This window comes from Heterocephalus glaber, unplaced genomic scaffold (genome assembly GCF_053883595.1).
Source record: "Heterocephalus glaber isolate CG9 unplaced genomic scaffold, H.glaber_assembly_v1.0 deba00001868, whole genome shotgun sequence".
Classification (NCBI taxonomy): Eukaryota; Metazoa; Chordata; class Mammalia; order Rodentia; family Bathyergidae; genus Heterocephalus; species Heterocephalus glaber.
In genome coordinates, this window is record NW_028258506.1 from 909,213 (window position 1) to 931,807 (window position 22,595).

Below are 22,595 nucleotides of genomic sequence, written 5' to 3' on the forward strand. Positions count from 1 at the left end.
TTTTTTGTTGTTGAATAAGAAAATACTCTTAAGCTTCAATCTAATGGTCCTATGACAAAGTCTAATTTTTTTTTTTGGTACTGGGGTTCGAACTCAGGACCTTGTGCTTGAGAGGCAAGTGGTGGTACCACTGAGCTAAATCCCCAGCCCAACAAAGTCTAATTTGAATGAATTCAGTTAACAATGGGATATATTTTGACTTGACCTTAAGAAAGTATGGAGAAGGAAACAAAATTTATTGGAAGTACATAATGCCAATTTTTAAATGTAATTTGAATGAAAAATTTCAGATAAAATATATATATAAACCTTGGATATTATCTCTTTAAGATTCAATTTTGTTTTTATGACATATTTAGGAAAAACACTTGGCTTTTAGAAATTTGAATTCTAGTGAGAGTATAGCACATTTTTAGCACATTTTTATTTTTATATAATAGTGATGCAAAAGAAATAACATTCAATGATTAATCTGTTATACTGAGGTAGATCTGATTCTATTTTTACCTACACAATAAAGATTCTTTTTTTGAAAAGATTCATTTTGTAGCTGAATGTAAGAAAAAGAGTTTTACTTAGGTATTAGCAAATAACGAATAAATTTCAATTTTTGGTTTATGATTTGGTTGAATTGGTTTGATAAGCTGACTTAAGTCAATTTTGAATATCAAAATAATAAATTATAATCTATATAAATTATTAAAGTATAAAAATAGAATATATGCATGTTAGAGCTTATGAAATATACATGATGAAAAAGAACCCAAACAACCTTGAATCTTTACATAAAATATTCTGAGGTTTGAGTTTCATTTGAAATGAAAGAAAGAGATTGTGAAAACAGATTTTCAGGGTGGTTAATTAGTTTTTAAGCAAAATTTATATTGTTCTTCGTAAGTACCTTAAAATACCCTTCTCCAGGCCAGCTGGATTGTGGTGTACTTCCTCATATTATATTTTTCAACTTAATTAAAATAATAAGAAAATAAAGAAACTTGTGAAAAATAAAAAAAGAAAATGGCTGAAAAGTAAACAAATATGCAAAAAAAATCCAAACATTTTAACACAAATGTTAACATGCTATGAAATTAGAATACAACTTTGAAGCTGACCTCCCTCTGGCTTCTGTAACTACCTACATATACATTCTAAACTAAAATACATAAATAAGTACAAATTATCACATTTACAATTATGTGAAAGACATAGTTTAATGTGAATTCTCACTTTCAGGAAACATCAACAAAAACTCTTCTACTTAAGTGCAAGCAGTTAAAAAGTCTTTATTGTCCATGTAAAACACTAACACCCATGGCATGGCTCTCCATGGAAGGAGGGCTGTGATCACTGGAGGGTCTTGTAGAATACTTCAGGCAGTAACATGTCCCTATTGGCTTGAACCACCAGTGGTACTAACAGATCTAATCACTTTTATCAGTACAGTCATGCATGCACCTCCAGTTGTTCAAGCTGCCCAGCAGCAAGACAAATGAATTATGACCCATCATGAATGTGTTAAAATCCTTGATTTTATGGTAGGCAAGAATCAATAGTATTTTGAAATTGTATAGCATTGTAACTTTTAATCTGTAAAAGCTATTTAGTATTGTGTACTTGGAACAAACACACTCTCTCTTACTGTGTCCTGGATGTTAAAAGTTACTCTGGGTCCAGGAGATGCTGCATCCATATGGATTTCTGGGAGCTCTTCAGTTTTTCCTACTCCAGAACTATAAGTAAAATATAAGGTAATAAAACACTAATATTCTCATTTAAACAATTTCAATACTAAAAGTCTAATGACACCATAATCTTTAACATCATATAAAAAAGACACAATGTATTGATCAACCTAAGATTTTCTAAAACCAAACAATATAAAAAGAGTTTGGACTTTTTTTTATACTGCTAGCTTTGTACAATGACAATATCAAAGAAGTTTATCTGAGGCAAGATTACTGCTAACTGAAAAATTTTAGAGTTGATTAACAGTATTTTAATTTCCATATTTTCATACATGAAATATGTATGCAATCATAACTTTTCTGAATGGACATATTGAGACTATCTGCTACTAGTATGCACATACCCATGTCTTTGTATAGTCTAAAGTTTACACATAAAACTTGCCTAAAAGGCAGTGTACTTCATTACTAAAAAGAACTCACTCCATTGTGATATAAATATGATAGCGAAAATTCTCAAATAAATGAAGTTTCACAATAATCAGCATGATTGCTATTTTAGTAATAAGGTCTATTTTTATTTGGTTTTATAATTTCCCCAATTAGAGTGTAATAAAAAAAAGTAGTGAATATTGCTAAAGGAGTCAGCAATTTTATTTCTTTTTTCATCAGCTGAAATATATATTACCTTGCTCTTTCCATTCGCTTAAGAGGAAGTCTTCCAGAGGCAGAAATGCTTTTAGATCGACTATAACTTGGTTTGTAACCCAAACCCCACTTATCCTTTAGGAAGCAGCCTAATGAAATAAGAGAGGAAAAAAAATAACTGTAGACTATACTGTGGTCTTACCTTCAGGAGAAACTAGCTAGCAGAGCCTAACCTGCTTCAGAAGTGGGGAATCAAATCATAACTGATCAAGAAGGGAAATACTAAGCTTGAGTTATCTCTACCCACATTGTCTGACCTAAATTGGAAGAAAAAAATGACAAACATTTATGAAGTTCACTCTAGAGGCACAGGTTCACAAATAGGAAACACAGAGGATGATAAAACATTCACCCTCCCTTGACATTTTAGTAGTGGATCACACCAAAGGCCAATTTACAGAAGTTCCATTTACCTGGTGCAGTATGTATGGAAATCAAGAAAAACGACAAGGCATACTAAAAGGGAAAAAAGAAGTATAATCTTAAGAGGAAAAACAGGCATCAGAACTAGATAGTATAAGGACATGGAATTCTCAGGCCAGACATTTAAAACAGCTATGATTAATATGCTAAGGGTTCTGATGGGTAAATTGGACAGCATGAAAGGATAATTGGGATGTGAGTGATGGAAAAAATACAAAAATAAACCCTAGAGATCACAAACACTGACAGACATGAATGATGAGCTTATTAGCAGACTGGAACTCCATGAGGAAAAAAAATCACTTGTCTTGAGGATCTATAAATAGAAATCCTCAAAACTGAAAAGCAAAGAGAACAGAGACTGAAAAAAGAACAGAATGTCCAAGAACTGTGAGCCAAAAACTGTCTTTAATTAAAAATATAAATAAAACAGAAAAGGGAGGAAATTGTGGCTGATAGACAAATATGACCACTGAAAATCGAATAGGGGAAGGACGGACATTGCAGAAGAATTCACATTTTTCACAGAGCTCATATTAGAGACTAAAAAAGCAAATGCAAATTCATGAACAGCAGAAAAAGTGGTGGGAAAGGGACCAACTTTACAGTCCCACTGCCTAGGTTTAAATTTTGGTTTTACCAGGATTACTGGCTGTATAATCACAGTGATATTACTTGACTTCTCTGTCCTTTGATTTCCTCATCTTTAAAAGAGGATAATAATAGAGTTATCTCTTAAGACTGTTATAAGAATGTAATGGACCATTACATGTAATGTGTTTTAAATAGTATCTGGTACATAGTAAACCTGCTATGTACAAATCAGGTGGTATTATCACTGGCCTTAAAAGACAAAAAAAATAAGCATTATCATAGATAAGTTTTAAAAGTAAAAAGTGAAAAACTGTCTAATAAAATTTTTCTTAAACATCTACTCACTTGCATACTGGATCTCCGTAATTTTTTATGAACATCTCTTCAAATGTCATTCACAGCCACAGATTCTAACTGTTGGTAACGTTGAATTTCCTGGTTTATAGTTCCTTCACTTGCACCTAATTTTCTGAATGCAAAACAAATTCAGCAATTATTGTAAAAAGTAACAAAGTAAAAGTAACTTTTAGCTGCTCCTTCTTAATGCTCTCACTTGTCAGAATACCAAGGAATATGAACAGGCCAAAACACTGCATAAGTTTAATATTCACATCTGTCAAACTGTAAAAAACAAAACAAACCAAAAAAACCCAGTGTTTGAGGAAATGCTTTACCCATTTCTGTATCAAGAGTCTCTAGCCATCTCAAGAAAACCATAGACATAGTGTATAGAAAAATATCTTTATGTTAAATTCAACATAATACAAGCCACAAGCGATACATTTTAAAAGTCACTTTTCCTCTGAGAACAAAATGAAAATTGTAGTGTAAGTCCAAAGGAAAATGTAAACCACTGTATGATAATTTATAGGCAAGTTTTAGGCAATACTTTTCACTGTAGAAAATACGTGAATTTATAAAAAGTCCTTGAATGCAAAGACACAGGTATAGGTGTATGAAGACTACAAAATATAAGGCAGGAGGATTGGAAGTATAAGCTCAATCTGGATAACTTAGAAAGACCTTGTCTCAAAATTAAAAATAGGACTGGGGATGTACATAGCTTAGTACAAAGGCCCTGGGTTCAATCACTAGAATCAAGAAAAACAAAAAACAACAACAAAAAAGATGAGACATAATCATCAACTTTTGGGGAAAATAAAAGTTCCCAAGATTAGAAAAAGAATATTTATTCTTGTGAAGTATTCTTACAAAGGTCCTGTTAGTATTAGTGAGCAGGCAGCAGATAGAGAAGAAAGATCACCACCTACTGTCTTCTACCCCTGTTTCAGTCCTGGAGAATTACTAAGAGGCAGGCAGGTATGGAAGAGGGCGCATGAACTTTGAATTCAGACACATAGTTCCAATTTCAACTGTTTATTCTGAGCCAGTTTTCTCATCAATGACTTTGGTGTTATGGCTTGTGTTTAGATCCACCCCACCCCTCACCCCCACCCTGCCTCACGTGGACCAGATGGGGCTTTCTTCTTCAGACATGCCTGAATCTGGAATGTGTAGTTTATTTAGGGTGTGGCAAGGCCTGAGGGCACTAGGATGAAGAGTGTTGAGTGCTACCTGCCCTAAGTAGACTGAATAATAGGGGCAGAAAGAAGCTGTTAAGGCCTTGGTGCCTTTGCTACCGTGTGGGCACCAGAAATAGTTTCTCCTCTGCAGCTCCCCTCCCATTGCTCTTGTAGCTTTTGTTACCTTCTGGCTCCATGAACTGTTTCTCCTCTGCAAGGCTGCCTGTACACCATGCCACCCTGCCTCGGAGCCAGCCCATTATAGACTGAAACCTCTGAGAAATGTAAGCTGAGTAAACGTTTCCCCCTTTAACTTTGGGTGTTGGGTATTTTGTCCCAACAATGAGAGAAAATTAACTAACACATTTGGATAATATCATCTTACCTCACAGAAATATAAGGATTAAATTGAGATAACATCAAACTCAAAATGCTTGTTTATTTCTCTTCTAAAAAATTTCATTCCAAAAACACTGTTAGGAAGCTAATGCGTACATTTATATAAGCCTATGCCAATATGTATAAATGTATTCATACAAGTGGAGATATTTATATATATAGTATATATATCTTTATATATATACTACATATATGGTATAAGGTCGGTCATAAACTGCTCAGAAATGAGGAGCTGTGAAGAACAGTGGAGTAGGGTTTTAGGCTTAACTACCACTAATGAACTTATGATCTCAGGTACATGATTAAATTTCTTTGGACCTTGACCTACTAAAGAGTTTATATTACCCCAGATCCAATTTTAGCACCCTATAATTTTAGTGCTTAGAGAATACTATATTATATTTAAAAGTTACACAGACTTAAGATCGTCTATTACTTTGGCCTGTTCATTTAGTTCTCTGATATCTACTAAATGTTTCGTAATTTTTCTTCCTCTAAGTTCTTCTCCTGGCTGGCTAGAAGATGCTCCTTGTCTTCGATAATCTACAGCTTCCTGAAAAATCAGAAATCATATCTGTTAATACCATTGTCAGTTCACACAATAAATCTAGTCTACAAAATTAACACCTTAAATTAAAAAAAAAGAGAATATGCAGGAATCAAAGCCATCTATGTTAAGTAAGATGATTGGAATTCTCCATTGATTCAAATCCCTTCATTGTCATACAGAATCTAATTAGTTGCTACCTACATTTCCCCGTGAGTGTGCTCTGTATACTTTCAAATGGTACTGGCTAGCCTGAGGGGTACCCCATATCTCTGAGCCACACAGATACTCTGTAGGAGCAGAGTAGCATTGATTCGGGGGCCTCAGCCTTAGCAGGTGGTTTATAAGTCGCTGCCCAAAGGTGAGCTTGTGGCCTTCTCCACTCACTGAACTTCCATCTGAATTCTAAATAATAGACAGTAATATTACTATTTTTAAAAAATGTCTTTCCAACTGCAAGACAATTTCATGGTACAACAGTTAAAAATGTATACAATAACTTTTCAAAAATCAATACCATAATAAAAGCAGAGATTAACTTTCTTTTTTAAAGTATAGACCTTTATTTTGCATATATACTTTGCTTTTTCAAGATTCATTTTTAATTATCTCTTAGATATGATTCAGAGATCATAAAATTCATCCACTTAAAATTTAAAATTCAATGCTTTTTAGCATATTCTCAAAGTTATGCAATCATAATCACACCCTCAGTTGAGAACATTTTCATAGTAGCCTCTTCCTATTCCTCTTTCCACCACACTCCCCATCCACCCATGCATAGGCTCTGTCTGTAGATATGGCTGCCCTCCAGTTTTAGCATCATTTCATTATCTATTAGTCAAGGCCTAAGTTGGCTAGCAGTCATCTCGAACACAGAGCTCAATTAGAAGACAGTACACCATGAAATGCACACCCAAGGAACCACACTACTCCTTCCCCTTCCTCCACAATAGCGACTGAACATACTAAATAACATCACACTGAATTAACTATACCCCTGACTGGACAAAAGCCAGCCCAGAGAACTTTCATTTGGGAGCTACTTGCAGTATGGATAGTGGGAGACATAGTGTCAACTTCATCCTCAGCAGGTCAGCTATGTTCACTGAATTTAAGTCAGCAATGTCATCTATGTACTCCTCTCCTGTGAGTATTGTAAGGGTATTTACCAGGGCATTAAGCCTTTTGCCAGTGTTAGGATCCATGTGGACATCAATCTCACACATTCTCCACGACACGTTGAGTATCCGGGTTCCAGCACTACTACTTTCTGTTTAAATAAAGACATGGCTTTATTGGATAGTCCTGAGTTTGGAAATTTAAATAACCTAACCTTATTATGATAAAGTGTATGATGGGCATATGTAACAACTAACATTTTTGCAGCTAGATCTGTCAGAAACATTAGGCAATGAGCATGATTTCTGTATGTGTATACTGGGCATCTATAGTCTTTTTTCCATATAGCACCCTTGTTTATCCCAAGAACTACATATTTCCTCTCCTACTCTAGTCTACTAATCTACTTTCTCATGGTTATAATAGAAATTCCATGGCCCTGGCTCATTAGCCAGAATTAATTATGTAACTAGTTCAAGTGAAAATCAAAGCTGGAAAAATAAAAATCCATCTCTGAATTTGAGAAAAGTTAGTCCTTCTCTGATAACTGAGAGTGGGTAAATAAGGCTCTGAGTTCTTGACTGCCATGTGTCCTGCCATGTGTAAGAAGCTCATCAGTCAAAATTAATTAATTAGTCAGATAGTTAAGAATAATGAGGCAGCCAGGAAGGAGCACAAGCAAGAGCTAGAAAGAATCCTGCTGACAACTGAGACGTTGACTCCTCCAGTCACTGAGGGCTTCTGGATAACCTGGCTCCTTCTTTTCCCTGAGACAGCGAGTCTTAAACTTTACTGTAATGTACAAATATCCTTTAAAAAACTTTCCCCTTTTGGTTAAGCTAGTTTCATTGGGTTGTTGTCACTTACAAATAAAGAGCCCTGACAGAGACGTATGAACTCTTTCTCAACATGGATATTTGTTTCAGTACCACCCTTTCTTTCTAATAGTGTTGCTGGAAGTTTCCTAACTTTTTCAATTTTCTATCACTGGGGACTGTAGGCCTTGGTGCTTTCTGTGATAACTTACTTAGATGAGCACTGAGGCTAAGATTGGAGAGAGTAACAGTGAACAAACAGTAAGGAGAAAAAGAAGATCTCTTTTCAGTGTCTTAAGAGTACTTAACAGCCTGGCTTTAGCTTACCTTGCCCAATTTTATAACAAAAGAACACTAAATATTTGTTTGCTATCATCTCAGTTAAGATATCACTTCCACAGTTATCTCCTAACTGGTTTCCTAGGTTCTTTTCTTTCCCCTCACTAATCCTTGAAGGTGTCTGCTTGACAGTGTCACTATTTGCTTTCTTGCTCAAAAACATTCAATGTTCTTCCCTCATCCCAGAAAATCAAGTCTAAATTCCTTAACTTGGCAATCTGCAGTTTTAGTTTACTTTTTCCATGTGGTTTTCTTATCAGAGTCACAACATCTGATTGACTGAAATTCTAGATGGTTTTCCATGAACATTTGAGATACTATGACAACTTGTGCTATCATGAATGTACTACTTTCAGAATGCAAATATTAAAAATAACTTTTAACTAAGAATGACTACATTATGTCAGAGACCTGATCCATCAGTTTTGTCTTTTCCTTGACTAAGAACATTTTATGAGAAAAAAATGGTACATGCATCTCAAGGTCATGGATCTATCCTAGAATAGTTTACTCATTTTAGATTTGAAAATTGTAATATCATCTAGTTTAATCTGCTAATTTAAGCTTCCAAAAAGAGGTTAATAGAATTCAGCACTTCTACCCAATAAATTCTTGAAATAACTTTTAAACAAAGTTAATGTAAAGAGAATTAAGACTTTTCTTAGTAATACCGGAAATTAAAATGTGAGTCTAAATCTGACAATCTATAGTCTTAAAGGAAAATGTCCTTTCACAGCTTCCTCTGATTCCTAAATTGTTATTCAAATGTAAAGTTTGGGCTTGCCATTCATTTTTTAGCTACTTTGATGTTAAATCTGTTTTTCTTTGAAATTTTTCAGAAAAGGAAAATCCTTCCAATGTAAGCATACTACAGTTTAGTTTGTGAGGATGTATTTGTTATTAAGTGATAATTTCTAATGTGTATTTTCATAAAAATGATATTACCAATTACTTTAAAATCTAAATTATATTTTTGAATTATATAGTACTTGTATCTCACATATAAGTTCTAAATTTAAAAAAAAACCAGATCTGATTCTAGGGTAAAGATACCCTCAATTTACCTTTATAATTGTGGTTATAAATTACAACAAATAAAGCTTATTTAGTCTTTTGAACTGAGGAATGCCAGAATGAAAAACAAACCTTCTGAGGCCAAGTAAAACAGGTAAGAAGTAAGTAAAAAGGGGAAAGAAAATCATTATTTTCCATCCCAAGAAATGACAGATTATTATATAACAAGATTAAAAATCATTACATAAATCCACAGAATACAGAGCCATGATGAAGTAAGAGCCATGATTAAGATCTTTGGGAGATCTGGACTTTGAAGATGAGGGTTAGGAAAGGAGCTAGGCTCTTTCTGTTCTCTACATGAGACAGAACGTTGATGTGGACCAACCAGTGGTCTAAATCCAGGATGGCAGTTTTCCTGCTCTGATAACCAAGTGCTACCCAGGTTTTAACAGACAGTTTGGAGTCCCTCAAACTTCTGATGGTTTATATAGCTTGCCTGTCAACATGTTGATGAAATGGGGCTAATTTTACTATTTACAGGGTTCTTTGAACTGCTCCTACACCTATCTTTTCTAATTTTTACTGCATTTCCCCAAAGGCATTGTCACCTAGAGAGGAAATTTCATGAAGTCATCTTTTTCCTAAGGCATATATATATATATATATATATTTTTTTTTTGGTACCAGGGATCGAACTCCGGACCTTGTGCTTGAGAGGCAGGCGCCAGAACCCTAAGGCATATTTTTAAAATGACTGCAAAAAAATAATTTTAAGGAATAATCTGATCATTCCTTATTTTTCTGCCCTATACTTATTGTCAAAAGTATTAAATGTAGGCTATATCCAAGTAAATTTACTACTAATTAAAAGTAAAAACTAGTAAACTAATTTGCTCATTTCATCATTTAGAATTGTTTTTGGGTTTTTTTTGGTACTGGGGATCGAACTCATGACCTTGCACTCGCAAGGCAGGCCTGGTGCCACTGAGCTAAATCCCTGGCTCTAGAATTCTTATATAATATGTCAGTAAAATAACTATTCTGCCATCTTTCTTCTGATCTCCCTAAGAAACTCAAATAAATAGGTTACAAAAGTAGGCAGTTTAGTATTCTCTGAAGCTCAAATAAATTATTTTTATTATCAAAACTATCAGCATGTTAGCATTTTGCATTGTTGGCAGAATATACATTGGAGTGACTTCTTTATTCACTTTTAATACATCTTTTAGATTTTGAGTCTGAGACATACTTTTTATTTCCTACATCTTATGTATCTTTGCATTTAAGATAAACTATCAAGAAAAGGGCATATTTCTTTTCTTTCCAATTATATTCTATTTATTTTAATGCAATGATGTAAAAGACATTACCTCAAAATTCAGTATGTTTAAATTAACTTTTGCCTTTTTGCCTCTAATTAAGAAAAAAAGACATAAATATAATGATTTTTAAAAACATGTATAACTATTGTGTAAAATGATTTCTGACAAAGTCTATTTCTTTTGATAATAGTCAAATACTTAGGTATTAATCTTTTTAGTAACAAGATATTTCAGAAAAATTCTGTATTGCCCATGAATTATCTAAAATGCAAAGCATCTGATGGGGTTCACAACATAAATCCCCAAAATACAGCATTTTAGCATATTGAATATTTTAAGCTGATAGAATCTGAGAAACAGAAGATGAAGAAAGGACTCTGAATTTCCTCTGAAGGAGATTAGACTCCTGTGAGTGGTGCCCTTTCTATCCCCAAAGGAAAGAACCTTTATTTCTAAAGAGAAAGGGACACTGAAAAACAACCGAACAAACAGGCCTGCTAAGTTTTCCTCAGTTTACTACCCTTAGTTCAAAACTTTTTTTGTTCCCATTTTACTATGACTTCACTACTATTCATCAAACCTAGTGTAAAACCTCGGGTTTAACCATTTATTTGGGTCTTCATTTCCTCATGAAGGGTCCTATGTCACACACACACACACACACACACACACACACACACTTTGTATCAAATAAATTTGTATGTTTTTTCCTCATTATTCTGTCTTTTATTACAGGGGCCTAACAGAGAATGTAAAAAGGTAAAAGGAAAAGATATTTTTTTTCTTTCCCTACAGAGGGAAACCAAGAATTTCACCTACAATTTCATTTAAGTTTTGTCAATACTGAATGCGCAAAGTGCAATTTGTATTGTGAAAATAATGGAACGTTCCCAAAGAAAGCCGAGAAGTAAAAAGATTTTCCTTTACTAATAGGAAAAAAATTGTATAAACAATGGCATACCACCTTCTAAAAAAGTAATTATTACTGTGTTTGATTTCAAATTTGGCTGAGAGTTCACAAACTTTTTAATTCCTCAAACATGATTTTTTAGTGTTAAGATTAATGATGCATTACCAAATCTGTTATACATTTTAAATATTAAAAACAAACCATTTTACCTTCAAAATAGCACATAAACACAGCTTCAGTTATCTTCAATCCTTAAGGAATATGGTATTCAAGGAATTTACCCATTATACTGTGTATTCCTACAAATTTGTATATATGGTTTTATTCACATCAACTTTAAGGCTGGAGTTCCTGGTCCTGGAAATTTATAATCTAGTCTATGTTTTTAACCTGAGTTAGGTTTATATATTTATTTATTCCTTTCTTTCAAGATCCTTATAGAACAATGATACTTTATCTAGTCATTTATGAATCCATTATAGAAAAAAATGTGACAGTGAGCAAAATTTTAAGGGTTTTATCACCAAAAAGAATGCCTTGTTGGTTTACTTACCCAATCTGCTGAAATATGCTTTTTTACCTTTAGGTAGAAAAAACACCCTGTATTTCATAAAGTGTAAACATAGTCCTATATCTGTATATCCTTCAGTTTTACAAATGAAGGTTTGGTTTTTTTTAAATTCTAAACCGCAATACAGAAAATAAAAGACACTCACAGGCATATGTCACAAGATCTCCACGAATTTCAGGTTTCCAGTCATCCCATGATGTCTCAAAGCCATCAGAAAAAATGGATACAAAAGTTTTTGAAATGTCCTTTGCTAACCAGAGACTCCGAAGAACAAGCAGTGATGAGAGTACTTTCAATGGTCAATACCAAAGCAGAACCAGTGTCAAGGTCTCCAGTGTGATTAGAGTGCAAAATACAGTAAAAAGCAGAAAAACAAATGGTGTCAAATTTTAAATTTAGAAATTTTCATAGGACTCATGGGAACAAATGTCTTAAAAGAGTTAAACTTTGATATCCTTATTACAGAATAGCTTACAAAGATTTTTTGTTGTTGTTTTTGGTACCGGGGATCAAACTCGGGTCCTTGTGCTTGCGCGGCAAGCGTTGGAACCACTGAGCTAAATCCCCGGCCCCTACAAAGATAGTTTTGAAAAATTAAATTGCTCAAGTGAAATGCACTTGCCATGTCCATTTTTTCTTAACTTACAAAGAGCTGATTATCTCTTTTTCTATAGTTAGCCTCTGCTTTAGCTGTGGGGGGCACTCTGATTACACACCCACTCCTGGTGTGTAATGGCCTTCTTAGCCCTATCCGCCATTAAAAACTACCACATTTTAATTCTTGAAACATAAACACATTCGATGTTGTCCATCCTCAAAGTAGTTTTTCTTAACAGAACTTCGCCTAAAAAATAAATTCACCTAACTGGTCAGAGGCTGTTTAAGGTAAATTATAACATTATAGATTTCTGTATTTGATTATCGTAACAGTTACTTTTTCACCTGAAAGGTGTTCATGGAATTTTCTTGCTCGTACACATGTGCATGCAATTCCGGAGAATTCATCCTAAACTATCAAGAAACTATTCTTACTGTACCTAGGTATACGTATAAGGGTTTCATTGTCACTGTTACAGTATAAAAACACGTCCAATCCAGAGATGATTGTACAAAAAAATAAAAAGAAAACAAAAAGACCCTGAACACGAAGCTTATTCTTTTGCTTTTAAACTTTCTTAGTACATGCTTGCAACACATGCAGTTCACAGTCGTTTCGGGGAGTGGGAGTATATCCCACAGCTTGTTCCTTTTTTAACCCCTTGCCCTCCACCCTCCATCCCTCCTCCTCTGACTCCCCATCCCAATTTCATTGGCATCCATCCAAGCTATCGGGTCCCATACCTGGCACGTCCTTATCCTGCTCATTTCCCTCTGCCTCCTCCTCCTCACCTCGTCTGTGTGCCCTTGGAGCCCTTGTTATCACCATTAGGAATCACAGCGCGTCAGAGAAGAGTCACATGTGAGTCAATTATAGATGGATAATCACTGAAGGAGTTCAACCTTACTCTCCATCTACTAAACTCAAGCTATAAACTCTTTTCCCGAAAAGTTTACTGCTCTACTTTAAACCCTTAGAAATGCTTAGTAGAAATGTCTGCTTTTAATCCTGGAATAAAAGGAATATGGCTTGATTTTTTTACACCTGTGCAGTATTTGCGATAGGGAGGCAAATTCCCAGATCATTCACAGTCAGCTGGAGGAAGAGAGTCCCAAAGGCCTGGGCTGATGTTTGCTGGATACCAGGTAGCCTATCTACTACTTCCTTTGTTGCCATGTGAATATCCTTATGTAAAGCCATTCGTTGTTCATTCCAATTGTCATAGGCAGCCTTATAATTCAGCCAAAATAGCACAGCTTTTGAGAATTAAGGCAGGGTAGAAAGAAAATTAAAACCAATACTGTAAATGGTTTACCATGGTAAGAAAACCTCAATAGCTGCAAAATACTGTTTATTAATAAAAATTACTTCCAGAAAACCATAGCACTACAATTAGATCTATGGGAACACAGTCAACATTTTTCATCAACAAATGAAAAATGAAGCAGAAAACAGATGATGGCACAATGGCAATAGGAAGAAGAAAATCCAGGTTCATTTATTCAATCAGTACTTTTAGAATGCCTATTATATGCTAAGCACTACAAGAGAATAACAAATGAAAACAGACATGGTCCTGGCCTTATTTATAGAGCTTACTATTACCACTTTCACTCCCCAAGATGACTGTAAAATGCATGTACTACAAACATGTACTACTAAAAAAAGAATAATAAGGGAGAGGTACATAATGTTAGGAATATATATTAAAAGAATCTGAGTTACAAAATGAGGCCAAAGACATATGAGTTTCTTAACAAGAAAGAAATCTTAAAGAACATTATCATTTCCTGGCAGCAATAGAAGGAGAAGCCTAAAAAGAAAATAAAAGTGGAAGTTTCAGTGCAGTAGGAGGAAAAGCAAGAACTGTGTCACAGACAACAGGAGTAGAAAGTTCTTCTGTAAAAGCATGTTTCAGTAAAACTGCAGGAGAGCTGAGCACAGTGGTCCATTCTTGTACTCCCAGCTACTCAAGAGGCTAAGGCAGGAACATGGTAAATCTGAGACTGGTCTGGGCAATTAGTGAGGCCCTATCGAAGAAGAAAAAACAAAAAGGTCTGAGGATGTATCTCAGTGACTGAGCACCTGCCTAACATGTGTGGGGGCCTGTGTTCGGCTGCCAGTACTGAATAAGATATAAAAAGGAGCTTGTGAAAGCTGATGAACGTTGGTAAAATGAAAATGAAAATCATGCACGGGAAATAGCAAAATTAAGTATTATCCATAACATTGCTAAAAGAGTAATTTTCTAACAAAAAAATCTTATCATCTAATCATCAGCCTAAGTCTATTATCAATTCAAATTTTAAATTTCTTCAAAAAATGACTTGGCCTTATTTGCTCAATGCATATTACTTAGACTATCTGTCCCATCTTTGTGATGGTTAGGGTGGAATGTCAACTTGATTCACTTGGGATTTGCCTGGGGCAAATAGCAAAGCACACTTCTCAGTGTGTCTGGCTGGGACAAAGAGGCATGACCTTGGAGTTTGTCTCTGGTCCCTTGCCCCTTCCTTGCTGGTACTCTTGTTCCCTTGCTCTTCTTCCTGGCCACCACAAACTAAGCAGCTTTGCACTGTCATGCCCTTCTGCCATGATGTTTCTGTTTTAGATCCAGTTGTCCATGGACTGAATCCCTTGAACTTCTGCCAAATTAAACTTCTCTTTTAATTTTCTTTTGGTGGTACTGGACACTGAACCCTGTATCTCACTACCACTGAGCAACATCCTCAGCCCTCAGCATTTTATTTATTTTTTTGAAACAAGGTCTTACTAAGTTGTCTAGGCAGGACTAGAACTTGTTATCCTCCTGCCCCAGGCTCCTTCAGTGCTGGGATTACAGGCACACACCACTATGCCTGGCTATTTCTCCTCCTTTATACTGTGGGTGTCAGGTACTGTACTACAGGGGAAAGCCATCTAATACAGTCTTCTGCCCCAGTGTTTTCTATAATGAAAGCTGCTGCTATATTTTCTTAGATCATTACTGACACACATTCATTCATATTCTCTCTCATTTCACAAATGTTTAGTTAGTTCTTACTGTATTCCCAGGACTGTTCTAGGCACTTAAGATACACAGGTACATAAGAGAAGCTTTCATTTCATTGTCTATCTGGTGAAGTCCTAACTCAAAATGAAGAATCTGTCCTCTAAAAAGAACAGGAAATTAAAAGACTCCCTCATATTCCAGAATATGCATCTCTAACTCCACCTCATATTATACTTTGGTCTCTTCCCCTGGACTAGGTTCTCTGAGGGTAAGGATTCTGTTGTCCATTTCTATATTCCACTCTAGGCTGTATACAATTAATGGTTATAGGATGAATATATAAACACAGTGCCAAAACACAAGAAAATTAGCCAAACCAAAAACTTTAGTATTAAAATTAAAATTTGGAATCTGACACTCCTATTCACCCATGTAGATAGCAAAATAACTTTTGAATATAAATAACTTATAAAGTGCCTGAGCAGGAAGTTGTTTCGCAATGCTCACATTTTAGGTTTAGGAGACATTTGCCTGTCAAACACATACATTATTAAACTACAAATAATTTTTATTAAGCATTATCAAAGCTTTTCTAAATCCTAGAAAACAGTTACAGATAACTTGATTTTACCTCTATCAAAGGCCACAGGTTGTGGGTAAACAATTGGCCTATTCAAGGTAATAAGCACAGCTTCTCTATCTGAAGAACCACTGATTTATTCTCGAAGGGCATTCCTTAATCCAATTCTTGTTTTAAAATAGGCAACTTGATGAAAATCAGAACCAGCTTCCTCATAAACCTAGAATGAAATTTAAAGATCAATCAAATAACAGAAAATGTTTTAATTAGAAAAACTAACTATGACTAATTATATTGTTCACCAAAAGAACTATAGACCATTTTAACTCAGTGAAATTCCTTATATTTTATACCATAAATGCTTGAAATAAATACACAATGTGAAGCTAGATGAGAGTTAAATATGGCACCGGGAACGTAGCTCAGGGGAGAACACCTGCCTCAACTTGTATGAAGCTCTAGGTTCAATCCCCAGAATTCCAATAAACAAACAAGAGGTGAATATAAAATTATAAACTTCATACAAAAGCTAGGAGGATGTTCCTATTCTGAATGGGAATGTATTACATGTGTCAAAACAATTTGATCCTCTCTCCTCTCAAAACATGCTTCCATTTGAAAAAATAACATTTTTTTAGAGAAAATGTTCATTTTTTCTATATATAATCTTTAATGTATCCATTTAATTTTTAAAGTGTAACTGGCATTTTAAACATTGGTTCTTCAAATCAAAGAGCGGAAAAAGCTAAAATTTACAGATTTTTAGCAAAAGAAAACTGAAAGAAAAAATAAATTTTAAAATTCCCAATAAACAATTGAATTCAATTTTATAAAATAGAGAATCTCATTAACTGCTGTCTTTTACATATTTCATATTATCATATGTAACACTTGCAAATATTTTATAGTTAAGCTATAAAATTAGTTAACATTTTAGGTGTTCACTAATGTTAGTAGAAAACACTGCAATACAAATGTGTTCAAAAAACTAAAAAAATTTGCAAGCAAATATTTATGAACATACTGGATGAAGTTTCATGTGGTTGCACTAAACTACAATAATATTGTGCTACAATACTCAATGACATGTTAAAATGTAAAGGTCTTTTAAAATGAGTTTTCATCAGAATTTAAAATCAGAAATTTTAGATACAAATACTTTTGTAAATCTAGTAATATGTAAGTTAAAATAGCTCAAATTAATATGAAAATTCAAAAACAACAATTCTAATATCAATATATTTTGTACACACCTGATGTTTGACAATTTGTCCTAATGCCAAATTTAAATCCACTTGGCATTTGCCAAATAATTTCAGATAGCTGCTACTTCCTGGTGATGCTTTGGTCTGAAGTAGATTAGAAAGTTCCAGTTCAATCAACCCAGTTTCAAATCTCACAGCTCTCATGGATGGAGTTGTGGCTGTTACTTGAATACCCTAGTAGATATGTTAGGAGAAAAGAAAAAGAATCTTCAATCAATATAATGTAGACTTACTCAAATTCAATCTTCTTTCAACATATCATAAATACAATATTGAGTTTTACACATGTACAGCAAGAGGGTACATCTAAGGGGCTGATTAACTTGACAGCATTGTTTTCATGTTAGCAGGGTATTTTTAGCTATAAAATTTCACTTTGGTTTTTTATATCTAAGATGGATAAGGTAATTGTAATTTTTAAAACTGTTAATTATTTTGTAACAATTATTTTTACTTTTTTTGTTTTTTGAGATGGAGTCTCCCAGGGATGAACTAAGTAGTCTACAATAGCCTCAAACCCACAATAATCCTCCAGACTGTTTCTGAGCACTGGGATTATAGGGATGTGCCACCATGCCTAGCTGATTTTTATTTTCAAGAACACTAATATTTTAATTATTGGGAACCCTAAAGTTTCAAGTACAGTTTTGGTTTTTTTCTGCACACTGGGAATTGAACCCAAGGACCCCTGGCATGCTAGGTAAACACTCTACCACTGAGCTATACTCCTAGCTTTTAAAATATTGTTAACTGGACAAATATACAAAATCTTTCTTGCAGAGTAAATTTGAAAATTTTTATTAGTACATGTTTCCAGTACATAGTAGTACAGAAGCAATTGGGAAAATCAAATGTTTATCAGAAGACAGTAGTTCAATAGTACATATGATACAGCTGTTCAAGGAAATAAAATTGATCTAAATATTCTGATATGGAAAGGTATATAGAAATGAAAATGCATAAATATATCACATTTAAAATTTCTGATAGAGGGGTTGGGGATGTAGCTCAGTGATAAGAGTGCTTGCCTAGCATGTATGAGGTCCTGGGTTTTACCCACAGTACCACAAAACAAAGAAAGATAGAAAACATAATAGAAAAAAAGCCCTAAAGAATAAACAATTGTTAAAGTTTTTTCCTAAGTTGATATGATTATAATTTATTTTTATTTTTTTCTATTTGGTAATTCACATGCTATATGAATATTCTGACAAGCATAGATTAATCAATTAGGAAGATACTTCCAAAATTATCATTATTATTTAAATGTTACCTTAAACTGCAAGTTCAAGGAATAGAGGAGAATTTTAGGTTTATCCCCATCTGCTGTTCCATCATGTTCATTCCAGAGAGGAATAGGCTGCTCCCCACCTAAAAGAGGTTAAATAACTAAGGGCTTGGGACAATTTCTTTAAAAGAAAAACTATTTTGTTCATTTAAAAAAATCCCCATTAAAACAGATATTTCCTTTATACTGACAATCCAATCTTCAACTGCGATCTTTAGCCAAGTTACATTTTACCGAGATGGGTGTATATACAACAGAGATAATTCTGCGTATTTAGACATTTATCAAAAACATTTTATAAAGACTTAAAAATTATACACATAATTAAACCAAATATGTGCTTAGACATTATAGAAAATATATTTGAGACAAAAATGTAAACTTGACTAACTTCTGCAACTAATGATATGAACTTTTTGGGTCATATTTAAATATGGTACAAACAAAATGAATGGAAGAAAAATAAAGGTGAAAATATGACAAAAAGGTAATATGTGCTAATAAGCAGTGTAACAGCACATATTTGTTCTGCGGACTAAAAAATATTGGTGGCAGGTGTCCTTGATGATAAAGTTCCTATCAACACAACATTTTTTTGCCCATGCAATGTGGTACTTGAAAAATAATGTTCTAATGCTTTAACCTATAATTTCTCTTCCCCTGATTTGAAAACATTCTTGAGTGCTTATCTTTCAAATATTCCATCTTAATGTGATTAATCTTGCACCATGTGTTGAGTTTAGCATCACTCAAGAAGCCTGTATATGTGGAATGGAATGAAAATTATTTTTCTATTATGAACCACAAATGTATAAAAACAACCAAGAACCATGAAGATTAAAAAACAGGTTTTGTTTCTTTTGAGAAAGAAATGAGTCTTTTATGGGCTCCTGAAATTTTTGATTGGAGTCAAAAATGTATTCAGTTAGTACTATGTAAAAATACACTTCTAAGTTTTATACCACAACAGAAAAAGAAAAAAACAGGTAAAGAGGTATAAAAAGTGGCACTAATTAAGAGAAGTTACACTCAAAGTAAGACAAAGGAAGGGTATACAGGGACATAAAACTTGACCTTAGAAAAGAAAAAGACATATGTACATAAAGATGAATAAATACACAGGAAAGAGAAAGAAGATATGGATGAAGAGACTGAAACTAAAGTAGTCAAGATTCAGGGATCAAAAAAACCAAAACACATTGTTTAATATATTCATATTTATATTCACATTTTGGAAGAATGGATAGACAACATGTGTCTGTATAGACTGTATGCATCCATGTACGTTCAGTATTTACCTGTGTGTTTGAACCTTATTTCAATTATTCTACTCTAAAATGCATAGTATGCAGGTTATTTTTCTTCTCTTCTATTTGTAAGCATATATTTTTTCTCTCTACATCCTATTTCAAGTCCATAATCTTATCTAAACTACGTGGATAATTACCTTATCGATACCCAGGTATATGGCTCCTGTTGTGTCTGTCCAACTGCCACCAAAAAAAAAAAGCCTTTGGTGTTTTAAATTATGTTTCTCAGATTCCCTAACTTTGTACCAACATGGCTTTTTTTGTCACATCATTTGGAATTCTCACACTCACTCTTTCAGTAGACAGTGTTTACCTTACTTGTCAGTGCTATTTCTGAAACATCAAATCACTACTTCTGTTTTTCATCCTTTGAATTCTAAGCCATAGCCCTCCTACATCCCTGTTCTCTAAACTCCCTTTTCTAAAGGACTGTGGACCTTCACTCATGTTTTATTCTTATTCATTTCCTACCTTCTCAACTAAAAAAATGTGTCAATCCCAACACATAAGGAGACTGAATTAATATCTGAATGCTTACTATGCGCCGTGTTCTACTCACTTTTTAATTATATAAGCTTATTCAAAACCTTTCTGATGCATCCTTACCAGAATTTATCCCTTCTTTCCCAGGTGATATTTACTATAAAGTATATATATTTTTACTTATCTGTAATAATCATCTATCTCTCTGATTAGACTGAATTCCTAAGGGCAGAAACCACAATATCTTCATATTCTAGCAAGCAGTAACTTAGTGGACTGTTAGTGTTCTCCTGAATGCAATTAGGTACCTATGTTGCTTGCTAATCTAATTCTTCATCTTTTGTCATTTCTCCAAAACACTCTTCAAAACACCTATGGCAAGTCTTCATAATTTTCTCCTTACCCCCACAAGTTATAGCTCACTCTTGATGAACAAATATGTCTTTTTCTCCCAGGTTCTTGCTATTTTCTTTTCTCAAACTGTCCTTTTCTTTTGAAATGCACTCAACCATCAAAAATAGAATGTATTCAAGCCTCAGTTCAAGTCATTCCCAGATCATAAATGTAATCCTATCCATGAAATATTTTCTCTTCTTCATAACCTTTAGCTTACTTACTCATTCACACTTTTGTAAAATTTCTGTTACTATAGGTACAAATTTCTAACCTTCTCAATGAAAATGTTAAGTTCCCTAAGTCTGATAATTGGGCCGGGGATTTAGCTCAGTGGTTTCGCCGCCTGCTGTGCAAGTGCAAGGACCCGAGTTCAATCCCCGGTACAAAAAAAAAAAAAAAAAAAAAAACCTAAGCCTGATAATTGTTATATTCTCACGTCTTTGTGGCTTTCTCATTATCTAGCTTGGTGTCACATGATTTTTATGTTGTGAATAAATGATTACTGAATAGATTTATAATATTTCCTTTTTCTGGTACCAGGGATCGAACTCAGGACCTTGTGCTTGTGAGGCAGGCATTTTGCCACTGAGCTAATTCCTTGTCCCCATAATATTTCTTTCATATAAAAGTATACTTTATAAAGATAATTTATATAGAGATATAACTTCTACTTGGAAATATAAATTTTGTTGTAGAGAGAAAAATATTACAGAAAATAATGATTTCATTTTGAGGATTTTTTAGTATACTGCTAGTAAAGATTGTTTAACAGGATGGGTGAAATTAAGCCAAAAGAGTTCTTTCTACCTCCCATGGCTCTATAGGCAAGAGTACACTTCAGGAGATTCAAGAGTAATTATGAGGCATAACAAACATAACACCATGTAGGACTAAATAAGAAGTATATGATTCTTATTTTGAAGATGACCATCTTTTCTGTTTGCTCAAGTAAATTATAATTAACTGGTACTTTTCCTATGTAAATAATAAGAATAAAAATAAATCTGAAAAAACTCAACCTACTTTATGATCAATTGATATGTCTAATCTGATTTTGCTACTTTTATGTCAATCAAGTTGTACTTTTCATTATGGAATATCATGTAGCCAGTGAAAATAAAATCTTGTACCTATACTACAAGGAAATAAGTCATCTTACCAGAGACTTTTTGTATTACTTCATTAAGTGCTTTCATGAACACTTTCTGTACAAATACCAAGTGGTTTAGAAGATCAGTTGTGAGATTATGTTCAAATGAACCAACCTGCCAAGCAAAAATCAGAATATTATGTGAACACTACTGACTTTATTAATTTTATATTTTTCCTTAAAAATTCAAAACTCTGAAGAAAATGGACCACTATCTACATGTATAATTATAGTCTGATTATAATTCTGACACTGCTGTGGGCCTTTCAAAAAATACTGTGCATTTTTAACAGTAGTCCATAAGGATGAGAAATCTTTTGAAAACAAAAATTATATTTTAACTATATAAACTGTTAATTTCAAAATTAAAATTTTGACTGGAATAAAATTTATTTTTAGTGATCACTTTTGTGATCTTAGAATCATACACAAGCATCACTGTAAGTTAAATTAAATTTGTTCAACTATTTTTATTAGCTATTTACTCTGTCTCACATTAAGTACTAAGGATATAGCTATAAAACAAAGAAACAAACAAAAAAGCAAAATTGTGATCCT

The 22,595-nt window shown here is 33.7% G+C and overlaps 1 protein-coding gene and 1 long non-coding RNA gene across 2 annotated transcripts in view; one reads left to right on the forward strand and one right to left on the reverse strand.

Annotated features, from left to right (window-relative positions):
• The window catches only part of LOC147820504 (uncharacterized), a 106,949-nt gene that overhangs the window by 71,683 nt on the left and 12,671 nt on the right, over positions 1–22,595 (forward strand). The window lies entirely within an intron of this gene.
• Positions 16,190–22,181, reverse strand: LOC147820506 (bridge-like lipid transfer protein family member 1). Its single transcript, XM_087204162.1, has 4 exons — positions 22,047–22,181; positions 18,684–18,781; positions 17,399–17,584; positions 16,190–16,365 (listed from the first exon to the last, which is right to left on the reverse strand). Exons 1-4 carry the CDS (start codon positions 22,081–22,083, stop codon positions 16,282–16,284), a joined length of 405 nt encoding a protein of 134 aa, XP_087060288.1. The 5' UTR covers positions 22,084–22,181; the 3' UTR covers positions 16,190–16,281.